At 37.4% G+C, this 13,391-nt stretch overlaps 1 protein-coding gene across 18 annotated transcripts in view; it reads left to right on the top strand.

The window, feature by feature from the left end:
• The window catches only part of ARPP21 (cAMP regulated phosphoprotein 21), a 191,678-nt gene that overhangs the window by 91,481 nt on the left and 86,806 nt on the right, over positions 1 to 13,391 (top strand). For 16 of the 18 annotated variants that reach the window (XM_017821650.1, XM_017821745.1, XM_017821754.1 and 13 more), the window contains exons 3-9: positions 289 to 494; positions 1,332 to 1,367; positions 2,279 to 2,368; positions 6,471 to 6,615; positions 7,854 to 7,932; positions 9,207 to 9,266; positions 10,177 to 10,317. In XM_017821650.1, the coding sequence (XP_017677139.1) occupies positions 327 to 494; positions 1,332 to 1,367; positions 2,279 to 2,368; positions 6,471 to 6,615; positions 7,854 to 7,932; positions 9,207 to 9,266; positions 10,177 to 10,317 (719 nt within the window). In that variant the 5' untranslated portion in view covers positions 289 to 326. The remainder of the gene's footprint in view (positions 1 to 288; positions 495 to 1,331; positions 1,368 to 2,278; positions 2,369 to 6,470; positions 6,616 to 7,853; positions 7,933 to 9,206; positions 9,267 to 10,176; positions 10,318 to 13,391) is intronic. The other 2 variants (XM_017821729.1, XM_017821737.1) reach the window with 1 other exon arrangement.

Below are 13,391 nucleotides of genomic sequence, written 5' to 3' on the forward strand. Positions count from 1 at the left end.
GTCCTGGGGCTGGGCTGGGTAGTCACAGCACCTTACCTTATCTGCTCTGCACAAAGACTGTTTAATTGGAGATCTGCTTGCTTAACCTGGCACAATTCTGCTGTTACCCAATATTATGGATTTAGTGCGTCTCTTCAGCTGGGACGTACATAGTTTTGCACTCCTGAGCTGCACAGTTTAGTTTTTTTTATAAAGGAAATGCAACTGGGAAATAAAAAAAAAAATTCACCCCCTGTGGTTTTTTTTTTTGTGTGTGTGTGTTTGTGTCGTGATAACATGACCTTTCAGGTCACCAAATCTTGTTATTTTAATTTCTGTCTGGAAGAATGTCTGAGCAAGGTAAATTGAACCAGGAGACAGCAGAGGAAGCTGCAAAAGAGCAGGAGACTGCCATCTCCGAAGCCAATCCGGACAACTGTATTCTTAATAAATCTGAAAGCTCAGAAGTAGAGGAGAAGGAGGAGAAGCTCAGCGATTCCAAGACAGAGCTGCAGGTAAGACAGGAATAGTGAATGGGCATGTTAAAATATCAATGTGATACCATTGCTTTTCCATTTCTGCGATTTCTTTCATTGCCTACACTTCCCTTATTTTTTCTCTTATGATTTTGAGACCGTTTCTGTTTTTCCTTTTGAAATTATTTATTTATTTGTTTTTATTTTGGGTTCTTTTTTTTTTGCTATAAAATGCTGTTATTTGTTATACTTTTCAAGCTCTTTAGGCTGCTGTCCCTGTTATTACTTTTTCTGAGAAGTTTATTTCTAGACATCTGTGTTAAAACTTCGTGAAATATTTGACTGTTTTACCTCGTTAGGATTTAGAAAACTACCTTAATCTCATGAATTTACAGGTAATACTAATGAATAACTACTTAATATGTGGTTTGGTTTGTAGGTGTTACTGCCAACACAAAGTTGTTATGCAAAACCTAAGAAGGTAATTTGATAAGAAGCCTTTATCAGATGAGGGGGCTTTAATCCTTTTTGCTCAATCAAATATAAAGGGGGACTCTACAATTTAAGAGGAATTTGGAGAGGGGGAGTATTTACTTAAGTATACCTCTTCTTACCTTGTTGTTATATCCAAAATTGCAGAACACTGTGCAGTGTATTTTCTCTTGTTTATACCTGTTCATAAAATGAATAATTATAAGCAGAGATGATTCTTGATTTTCCCTGCTTTCCAAACAGGGTTTGAGGAAGTTGCTTTTGCAGTCAGAAACTGATTTAAAATGTCATTTAGAAGTGATTGAGTCTATATGTTGGTAATGCTCTTGTCATGCCAATTTTCCACTGAAGTGATAACTGCTTCTCTTTTTTTGCTATACCCAGAAACGAGGTGCAAATCAGCAGAAAAAGAGATCCAAGGTAAGGGTCTATCTCTGTGTGGAATTGCATGCCACAGCAGGATGAAGAATTTCAATTAAATGTCTGCCTGCAATTGAAATGGTAGCCTTTCTTGTGTGGTGATTGGTTTTCTGTTTATGTTGTGGGTTTTTTCCTACCCCTTACCCCATATTCTCGTTGCACAAAGGCAGACAACTGCCTCTAAATATAATGTGTCAGACTGCCCTTTATCCATCATACTTTTATGCTGCTGGGCTTGCTGTGTGCCTGTGTTAGACAGCATGTGTGCTTCTGTGCACCACTGGAGAAGGAAAAGTTACATTCCTTTTGCTTTAGTAATTAATGTTTCTCTTAGAATTTTATTTTAATGGACTAGTCTTGACAGAAGGAAGCAGAGATGGTTGAGTTCCCTAAGGGAAGAAGAGGGTGGGGGGAGGGATGGGAAGGAGCAGCTAGGAACAAATGAAACCCTAAAACTTCTTTTAATTTTTCAAGTGCAGATCCATAACACCTGCACATTTTATTGTCCGTGTTCCTTGGATATAGTACTACTAGAAGAAAGGAAGGGACCCTCAAAAAAAAAAAAAAAAAACCAAAAAAACCCCCAAAAAACCCAAACCATATGACAAAAGGAACCTTTGAGTTTATGTTAAATTACCTTCAGTATTGGATTATCCGTTCTTTGCAGTTACAATTTTTGGTGGAAGTGAGTGAACTGTAGCAGAAATGATTAAAAGGAAAAAAAGAAACCTTTCACCTTCCCCGTGGCAAATGGGTCGCTGCTTAGAATCCTCTTCTATCCACATTGAAGGCAGATACATTACGGGGTGGTTAGTTGTTATTTGGGATATTTGGGTAGATATTTGGGCAGATTATGTGACTTGGGGTCAGTAGTAGTGCTTTCTGTTTTGTTTTCTCTGTCTCTTATTCAGTCAGGAGCTAAAGGAAAACTTGTCCGGAGTCTTGCTGTGTGTGAGGAGTCGTCCCCTCGTCAGGGAGCAGAAAATCTTCATGATAATCAGGTACATTTGCAGTCATTGCTGTTAGCTGCATGGTTGACCTCCATCTTCAGTTGCATGGTTGTGTTATTTAATTGGGCATTTAACAGTGTCTTTCTTGGGGGAAAAATTACATCCAACAGTGAACATGTTTTTATGGAGTTGTCTGGTTTAGCGTGAACTTTATTTTGAAATATTAGTTTTATACTATATCACAGGGTGTTGTTTGCTTTTTTTTCCAGACCCCCTGAAAATTTCAGCAAATGGAAAAGAATTCAAAAGTATTCAGATATTAAAATTTTTAAAAAATAGTAACAATCAAAAAGAATATTAATATGTTCTTGTCTCTAAGGCTATCTCTTTCGAGGCTGCACCAAATACAGTTATGAATATGCTCTGGTTTCTGGTTCCTCTAAGACTCCAGTTCATATCAGTGTGCCCATTCACATAAAATTCAAATGTCCTTTGCTCTCTAAAATACTTTGATAGAGCCAAGGATGCTTCCTACTGAGTGGCATTCATTTTCTAAACTCTTGATGTAAATTATCCTCTATCAAAAAGTGTGTATTTGAGTTTATCTGTACTGGTAGTGTTGTATTCCCAGCAGCTGGTAGAGTTCTGTCCTCTGCACCCCTCACCTTGGACAATAACACTGGTGGCAGTCTTTGTAGACTAACTTCAAAAAGTACTGCAAAAAGCAAAAATTAAGCCTCAGTTACTCCTCTTTGCTTGCCTAGTGAGAGCAAGGCTTAAAAAACCCCAACTAACCTAAACCGAAAATATCGTGAATACTGCCTATAATTTATGAGATGTTTATGTACAGTTGAGACTGGCTATCAAGAGAGCTTGAGCAAGTGGCTTCTTGTGAGCTTAGCACAAAAAAAAAAAAAAAGACATTTAAGTGTACTTTCTCACTGTTTCCTCTATTGACTTGAAATGAAACATCTTTCTCTCCTCTTAGCTCATAAGTAAGGAGAGGTTTTTCTATTTTTTTAATTTTTTTTGAAAGACCAAAAACCAAATTGTTTAGCAGCGGGACATCTACATGTTCTACTGCTCTACAATGATGCTTATGCAGTAGATGAGCAGGTTATTTTATCAGTTGTTCTGTTGTAGGTAGGATGCTTTTTGCTTGACTTGCGTTACTCAAAATGCGTGGCTTTTGTTCTGATTTTATTTGTATTTTCTATTGTTTAATGGAGAATGAAAAGGAGAACAATATAAAGAGATTGTATTAAGCATTGCTGGTAGTTTATAATGTACTGCACAGGACCTGTACTAAATGTCAGAGAGACTGGCAGGTGTTGAGGCAAAATCCCTCCTCCTTACACCAGGCAGAGGAGGAGTTCCTGTTACACACAGCCTCTGATCCTACTTGACTGACCAGCTGTGGCAAAGATTTCTTTGACTGTCTTAAAATATTTATGGGAGATGAAATGTCTCCCTTGACCCCAGCATCTGTTTCCTAAAGGCACAATTGGCTTGGTGTAATTAATTTGATAGGAATTGCCCTTTTGCTCTCACTGACCTTTTACTAATGAATGTGGCTCAGCTTTGCCATGGAAAGCTGGACCTGCAGGCTCCTCCTTGGGCTGGCTGAAGGATACAGGAAGTTTTATGCCAACCAAATTCCTTTGCTTTCACGTTAGAGGAGAAATAGCTTATTTTTTGGTTTGGAATTATTTTTTTAAAATTTTTAAAGTATTATTTTATCTTAATGGTTTACAAACCACAGGGAATTAATTACCAGAGAATGTACGGTACATTGCCAGAACTACTGAGTATGGATTGTACTGCAGACTTGATGTTTGTATTTATATTTGGATACTTGCCTTCATTTTCCTGTATAAGGAAAAAAATTGTTTACCTGTATTACTTGATCTTGAATGCTTACCTGATGGTTCGCTGTGTCCTTACTTAAAAGAAATGTTGCCTTTAATGTTATACTATTGACCAAGAAGTGTATTATTGGAATTTGATTATTTATTTTGTTGTTCTCTATACTTGTATCAATGTATTTATTAACATTGTATTTTACTATTGAGAAAAATCAATAAAAAATCTAAGAAAATATACAGTAGCTTGCTTTCACGACTCTACAGCCCTTCTGTGTGTTTCTTCTAGTGCGGATACATCACTATTACATTACATGTAAAACAGTATCTACTGTATCTTCATACGTGTGCTGTGTTCATATGATTGTAAAGTCCATCATTTTCATATGTGCATTTTTAAGAACCACTGTGAAGCTTAGTATTAATATCCTGGGAACAGCATGGCCAGTTACATTTTTCTCCTGTTGAAAAGCTAGCAGCACAAGTCGCTCTGCTTCTGGCAGTGCCTGGAATCAAGAATTATCCTTTGGGATCATTTAGTAGTGGTTGATCCAAACTTTGTTGTTTGAAGAGAAATTGAACTGCCATTTGAAGTGAAAGAAAGTAGGCATAGCGATAGTCTTCTGAGCACAACTGAGCAGGTTAGGAAACATTTTTCTATGAAGCCTTACCTCAAATGACCAGGAATCCCTCGTTAGGCTCAATTTCTGGCTAATACTGTCAGCCAAAACTAACGGAAGTAGGGACTAAGGATGGTAGGTCAGGTTAAATTTTGAGTCCAGGGTTTTGTTTCTCTTTTACAATGCTTTTCATCTCAAGTCTTTTGTGCAACGTTCAAACTTCACAAAAAGTCAATAATGATTCAGCTGAGAAGTTACCAATTTCTGTCTTACTGTGACATGTTTATGCTGATATCCCGTTCTGTTAGGAGCTTGTCTTACATGTATTGTGATGGCTGATTTGTAGTTCTTTAAAGAATTCAGAAACTTAAAATTTGTAATAATTACTGGAAGCATTTTTTGAATTCATAATGGTCTGGTTGTTTAAAAAACCACCCCTTTAATGTTTTCTATTACTCTTTTGGTATGCTAGTATACTTTGAAAAATTGTGAAGGAAGGGAATTTACTAGCATTCAAGAAACTCCAATTTTCTCCAGTATTGGTGATATAGGTTTTTATTAACATAATGCCAAAAAATTACCAGGCATGCAGGACTCTCTTCTATTAAAGAAAACCTCTTTACCAGGGAGTTTTGTGACAGCTTACTTCAAACATGCTTTTTTTACACTACTTAATCATATAGTATTACTTGGAGCACTTTTGTTTTTCTTTAAAAGAATAAAACACAGAAGTATGCTTCCTTCAATTTTGTCCAACCAGTTTAAGATTTCTTGAAATGTGTAGATTGTGCCATGGTAACTTCAAAAGAAAACAATTTGAGTTTTGTTAAAACAAAGCTGGTATAAAGTAATATTGTGAGGAGGGAAAAACAAGTTCTTTAAGGAAAATCAGAAAATGCAAACCAGCTTGAATTCTGAGTTTTAATTAACTTTTAAAAGCTGAAGCATGCTTTCAAAGGGACTCATAGTCTCTGAAATACTGACTTTTTGAGGATAAAACTCATGATGCCTTAAAGAAGTTCACTTACTATAACGTGCTTGAAAGATCACAGTGCACATTTCACCTCTTTTGCTAAAGGCACATCTCCATATGTCTTTAAATGTAAAGTACCTGATTAGTTAGTATGTCCTCTTGTATACAACTGAGTATATAATTTGCTGGCACTCTTCAACTATCAGACCCAGAAGGCTCAGTCTAGCTGATACTGCACTTACATGTGCAAAACAGTTCATAGGAAACTGCAGGTTTTCTAGAGAGGGGAAGAAGGGATATTTTTCAGATATCCATCCATCGATCATCACTTAACACGTGTAGTATTAAATTATAAAATTAATTAAGAAAGCCCATATAAAATGTATTTCATTGTTCTAATAACTCTTAAGTGAGTATTACTGAAATGGAGCATAATATAGTGCCCTTAATATAGGTAGACTAACATTTTATAGTATTCAAATATTAGAGAAAAAATACCTACTTACTAGTAGAATTTGGCCTCTAAGATGTCGTTACTCTCCTGGCTAAAAAAAAGCCATTTTTCAAATAGGAAAGAAATGTATCTGGCTTCAACTTTTCTAGCTACACATAGTTTAATGCCAATATCTGCAGGTTGGAAGCCATTGGAAGCTTACTGAATCTGGCCCATAATTTATCTATCTTTTTTTTCCCAACAGGAATCAATCCAACTACAGCTTTCCAGTTTTCCTAGCTTGCAAGAAGAAGATAAATATAATAAAGATGACTCCGAGAAAGAAAAAGAGAAGGATAAAAATAAAGATAAAAGCAGTGAAAAAAACAAGATCCGAATGTTATCAAAAGGTGAACTTAAAAATATTTAAATTGTTATGATTACTGTTGTAGAAAGGATCATATATTTTTTATAAGCATGTATTTATTTATTTGTGTATAAATATATAAGTAGGAGTGTTTTCATGTTGAGAAAATTCAGAACCTGAAATGTATGTGCATGAGAGCCTTTTTCATACAAACATCAGGCTTTGAGAGTGAAGAAACCTTCCAAACTAAGGTTTGATATTAGATGTTATTAGTTTTCATTAATGTAAAAGCAATCTTTTGAATACTTAACCATATTGGTATAAACACATAAATATATAAATATATATGTGATTATATACTAAGTGTAGGACACTAATATGGTTTTTTTCCGGATTAATAATAATATATTGGCATGTAACTTGTGCAGCGTAGGCAGTAGAGAGTAATCCTCTTTACTATTGTTCCTCTCTCCTGGAGTATTTATCTTAAATGCTGTAAGGAAATACATCCTTGGCATTCAACCTGCATTGCAATTTACTGTTATCACCTAGTAAGACTTATTCAGGAAAGATCTTGTATCTAAATTTCGTATTGTTTTTTAAATCTTTTTATTAATTCATGGAATACAGTTGCAGTGTAATCTCTCAAAATAATCATTGCCTACCTGAGTGTGGATCTGCAGCTGGTGTGAATAGTCATTTGACTCCAATGGAGCTCTCACAGTTCACGCCAACATGACGATCTGTGTTTACTTTTGAGTCAGGAGATAATACTGAAACACTAATTCTGACTACTGTCACGCATCCCTATTACCTGCCCACTCCCAGGTGTCATTGGATTTCAATCTGTTAATGCAAATAGAGTTCCCACTGGCATGATTCCTCATTTACTGTGTACAACATTTATTAAGAGATACAAAGACACATTGATGAATAGAACTTTTTTTTTCCTCATTTTAAAAATTTGTTTTAGTGGTTTAAAGGAAGAACTTGGCAGGGTCTTGAATGGGGTTGAAGGTTTTCCATGTTTTTAAATAACCTGCAGTTTCTTTCAATGTTTAGTTTTGGTGCTGTGTTCTCGGTGGAGTGGTACAGAGGAACCACGAATGTCCACTTGATGCTTCAGAATGTAGATCCCTCTTGGCTGAACTCCAAATGAACACTTTCAGAGCATGTGCTTTCAGATTATTGCTGGAAAAGGGATTTTGATTTATAGCATAGCTTAATTGTAAATGTTGAAATGAAATAAATGAGTGGAGGGTGTTTGTTTTTATTTTTCAGATTGCAGTCAAGAGTATACAGATTCAACAGGCATAGATTTGCATGAGTTTCTCATTAACACATTAAAGAATAACCCCAGGTAGGTATTTCCTGTGTTAGAGCTGGTATTCCTGCATTTATAGGTGGCAGGTTTTGACTTCCCATAACTGTACACTGTGTTTTATTTGTTCTGGAGATGGTTATGAGGCAAAATGTAAAGGAGGTAGGCTGTTAACTGAGAGAAATGCTATAAAAAGTCATCAACTTCGACTCCTTGATCCAGTCACCCATTGCTTAATTTCACTTAACATCTGGTCTTTGTCCTTACCTTCTTGTATACAGCTCTATGTGGTGATTGCAATAATACATTATTATGGTTGGAAATTTCTATATGAATATAAAATAGCTTTCCTTTAACTGTGCTGCACACATAATCCTGTGCACAGTGCCAAATTCTGCTCTCAGTATTCCCATAGTTGTCATTTGAAGCTACAAGCCCATCTCATCATTAAATTTGCCTCTAAACATCTAAGGAAGGATCTGTAACATTTTTATACATTGTGATTTTTATCCTTCATTTCAATTGGATCTGCTAAATAGGTACCATGTAATTCTGCAATTATAGGAGAACTTGCATAACTTCTTGTATAGATGATGGAAGGTCCTTCAATTGCTTTGTCTGTGCAAAATGAGAAAGTTCAGAAGAACTAAGGAGTGATGGGACTCTGTCAACCTTAGAAATGTGTGAAATACACTGGGGAAATTTTTGAATGTTTTTGGCAGGAGAGCATGGAAAAAAAGGAATATCTGGGACCTTCCAGTTGAAAACAGAGCATTTTGACTGAGAAATACTGTGGCATTGCCTCCTGGGAGCCATAGTTCAAGGGCGTTGTTCTCTGTTGTACTCTAACTAGATTATGTCCAGTCTTCTTGCAGCAAATCAATGCCCTGTGGAAGATATGTCTCAGGCAAAATGTTGAAAATTTCTGTGGGTAGCAGCTCTTCTTGTGAAAGAGCTAGGGGTTAGCTGGAAATCTCATTTTCTATCAAAAAAGGGGTGAAAAAGGGCCAAAGCTATCCATAGCAGTCAGATCTTTCTATGCAACACATTGGTTGCAGCCTGTTGTGGCCGGAAGTGCTTTCAGACCATAGCTGAGCTCAGAGAAGAGCAGAACCTGTCGTGTATGTCTGCAAAGCTGCAGCAAAGCAGGCTGCAGTCTTTTCCACATGAGCCAGGGTAACGCACGTTTCATTTTTAATCAAGATGACTGACAGCGCTTGCAAAATAGCCTTTCAAATGCTGATATATTAATTTTTCCTCTAAAATGTCTGTTGATAGTTGACGGTACAATTCCTTGCGTTTCTTTTTGACAGGGACAGAATGATACTCTTGAAAATGGAACAGGAAATTATTGATTTTATTAGTGACAACAAGTAAGTCGAGTTCCACACTTGGTTATTAAGTCATGTGCTTGTGTTGCAATGTGAGTTGTGCGAGGGATTCGCTCATATGGACCGCAGTGCTCCTGAGGACTGTTACTGGCACGCTGCAAGAGCAGGCTTTTATTTCCTGACACGTGGTGGTATTGCTTAAAATACAGTAGATGTAAATGAAAACCTTTTGCTTTTCATTGTGTTATAATTGCACTGGCTCCGCTCATTTAGATCCGAAAATATAATTAAAGCTTTTAGTGTGGAGAATAATCAAGGGTGTTATCTCTTGTCTCTTCCTTTGTGCTATATTATTCTAATGCATTGGAAAATAAAACTGAACTTGGGTGGAGGGATTCTTGTTATCATTAGCTCTTTATACTAAAATGTTTCTGCAGCTTTAAAAATGGAGAGTCAGAATAGCCGCAGAGGAAGAAATTATGCTGACGGGAAATAAGCATTTTGTCAGTAATAGAGAAAAAAGGAGTATTTGCCAAACAAGACCTTTCCAGAATCATCCTGCATCTGACCTCTGGGAGAAAGGCACAAAGCTGTTGCCAATGTCTCAACAAATCTGTAGGTTTGGTTGAGCAGGGAGTGTGTGTGGGGGGTGGGGAGGGTCAGCAGATGAGTTCCTCCCAACACACAGAATACTCACTAGGTACCATGAAGCATGAGCTTTATTTGTCTCAATGTAGCACATGGAAATGCACTTATAGAAATTTTAAAATTAAGTCCCTTTTTTTTTTTCCCTCCAGCCTTCCTGTAGCAAACATTTATATGTAAATGTGCAACGGAGAAATTTTAAGTTAGATTTCTGTCCACTGAATTATCAAATGTATTGCTATTTTCATTTATTTATAGCTCAGAGGGAAATGTAATTATCAATGCTATTTATTCTCTTTTTTCCTAGTAATCACTATAAAAAGTTCCCTCAGATGTCTTCGTATCAGAGGATGCTAGTGCACAGAGTGGCAGCTTACTTTGGAATGGATCACAATGTGGATCAGACTGGAAAATCTGTAATTATCAACAAGACCAGCAATACAAGAATGTAAGTATTGCTACTGTTGTGTAACACTGATGTGTTTTTCCTTGTTCCCTTTCACAGTGCAAGAGCTGGTTTGTACCATGACTGCGTGGTGTAATTTTTTATATATATATTTTAATTTATTTTTTTTAGCAAGAGTGAGTGCTGTTTATTATTTTCTAGGGTGGAAGGGGAGGACAGGGCTCTCATTATGAGTTGATATAAGGATATATAAGGGGAAATCAACCTAGCTGGTCTATTGCAAGAAAGTTATCACAGTATCTTGTAATGTTACTTTTCCTGATTCCTTAGTGCTGCCACTTTGCTATGAAAATAATCTCCTTTATATATCACCTGATACCATAGGGCTATATTCCTAAATAACCCAAACATATTTGGAAGACTGCCTCTTCCCCTGTTCTGGCTATCCCTGCTTCAAGAATCATTTTCTGTCCAGCCCGATTATTTAGGATATGGTTCCCCTCCACCAGCTGTCACCATTCATCCCCTTTTTTTCTTATCCCCTTCTGCTTCCACTATATTTTCTCTTCAAATCTCACTGTGTGACCACAGCGTTTTGGTGAAATTTAAATTCCTTCTGATGGTTCAAATGTATTGGAAAATTCCTGGCAAGTTAACCTTGTGCTGGCATGCATTACGTGCTCCTCCATGAACCTGTATAAAGCCAGCAAAATCTTTGTACAAAGGTCCCTGGCTAATTCAGCAAAGGTGCAGTAATGTGTCCTTGCCCAGTCAGCATCACTTTTTCTACCAAGTGCTTTATGTGTATTAAATGTAGCCTTCCTCTCACTCTCTACCTATAAACTACATCATGAAGAGGAAGTAATTACAACTGAGTAATGAAGTTTTGGTATCTGGTATTGGAACAGGAAAGGCCAGCTTGAAAATTGTGTACTTCCTGTATTCAATTAGTAGGAGAAATGAAAATATTTATTTCATTTATATATCCAGTAGTTAGATGATTTATTTATATCCAGTTGTAGAGAGTATTTTTTTTAATGTTATTAGCTTGTCCTGTAGAAGGGTAGAGGGACTGCCTAATTTTGCAAGATCAAAATCTGAGCCAAACACATTGGTATTTGCTATTTCACTGAGCCCTAAAAATCCTCCATATGTATGAAGTAAATTTAAGATCATGCACAATTTATTTTAGATCCTTTTCATGGGCTATCCTTGAGATACTTGGGATTCTGTAAAACAGCACTGGGGTATTAATGTTTTTAAAGATTCGATTTTCAGAAGTCAAGAGAATTACAGTAGTTCAATAAAACACTCAGGCTGAGAAGGCTTAGCCTCAGGGTCTGGTAATACCTGCCCTTGCACAAGGGCTATATTTGAATAAGAAAAAGCTGGATATGCAGCAAACTGGTGTTCAGTTTTGAGGTGTAAATAAGGAAAAATTTAGTCTCCTCTTAAACAAAACACATTCAGTCCTATTTGAATGCTTTTTAGGCATTCCTCTCTCTTTACAGTTCTCCCTTTTCAGTTCACATCTGTGTCACTGCTGTAGCATACCAGCTGCTACAGATCTTTCCTCACAGCATTGCCTTCTGCTGGTTGACTTGACAATAGAATACTATCACATTAATATCTGAAAATGCCTTGCTCTGTTGTGTGACCCATTATCTCAGAGATAGGCAGCACGGGAAGTGCTGTTGGAAATGCTTGCACAGCGCTTCTGGAGAGGACACTGAAGCCTTCTTCAACAGTCAAAGCTTTATCCGCGTGCTCTGGTGAAACTGTGGCTTCATACATGGTGGGAGTGAGCAAGCAAGCCTATTTGCCAGGCATGAACTGGCATCCTTGTGGGCAAGCTCACCGGGCCGGATGTTGCAGGTGTATAACGGATCGAATGGCCCTTTCAGCTGCAGTCTTGCAAACTGAAGGTGAGGCCAGAAAAATTGGTTCTGATACCATTCCTGTCTAGATCTTCCAGAAATAAACACAGGGCTTTGCCCCTCTGTTGACTGTGAGTACAGCTGTTTTGTAAGCATCACAGAAGCTGCAGTTTTCTTCCCTCTTCAGTGATTTGGTGGTAGGTAACTGGATTATGTGAAGCTCATAATGCCTTGTGGTGCTTCCAGTGTGTTATTTACATTATTTTGATATTGCCATAAAATAAAGCTTTGTAGAAGTGGCTCTTTCTTTTCATAACTGGAGGAGATGGCATGTTTTTTTTTTTAAATGTCCCTGACTCTGACAGAAAATAGCTTGTTATTATCTAGCATGAATAAGGGCTGATGAGATTTTATTATCCGCAGCAAATATTGTGTAAGTTCCACATCTGAAAGAGTCTGATGTGATTTCATGTGTTCTGCATTTCACTACTCTCAGAGGAGACAGTTTTGTGTGGTTCAGAATCAACACCAAATACTGGGAATGTGTTGACTCTATTAATTACTACTTGGACAGTATCCAGAATACTGAAGAATCTGAAGAGTGTCTGAAACACTGTTCACCGTGGTTATGCTGTGCTATAAGCCTGAGCCTTGATAGCTTTATATGAATTTATGGAGAGGCCTCACAGACAGATGTTCTGAAGATTTGCATTTTGGCAATAAATTATCTCTTTATGGCATATGGTTTTTTAAGTACTTTAGCAACATACTGTGGAGAGGGAAGAATGGTCCTGCATACTCAAGAATTCGTAAATTCTGTACTGTCTGTGACTTCTGTGGTCGTGTGCCTGTTTGAGAAGAACATATGACTCTGCAGATTTGCCACGTGGGCTTGAATAATAAGCACCTTGTGGCATACTGCTTTGGCTGAGTGAGGGTTCCTGTCACGTCTCTGCTTAGGCTTGCGGGTGATTGGTTCTTCCCTGGCTCCAGGCAGTGAGGTGCGTTTATTCTGTTCAGCAGAGACCTCCTGTGCTCACTGCCTGCAGGTGCTCAGAGGTACAAGTGTCAAAAGAGTTAATGGTTTTGGGATGAAAAGGCTGTTTGGAAAAATCTGGTACCAATGCTCCCTTAGAGGTGCTGTGGTACAATTTGTCATATGGGGGACTGGGGTGTGAATGGACCAGATGGGGGCATTTCAGTCCTTTCATCAAATGGCTGTCTTAGGGCAATGTGTAT

Source organism: Lepidothrix coronata, unplaced genomic scaffold, assembly GCF_001604755.1.
Source record: "Lepidothrix coronata isolate B3197 unplaced genomic scaffold, Lepidothrix_coronata-1.0 Scaffold3, whole genome shotgun sequence".
Classification (NCBI taxonomy): Eukaryota; Metazoa; Chordata; class Aves; order Passeriformes; family Pipridae; genus Lepidothrix; species Lepidothrix coronata.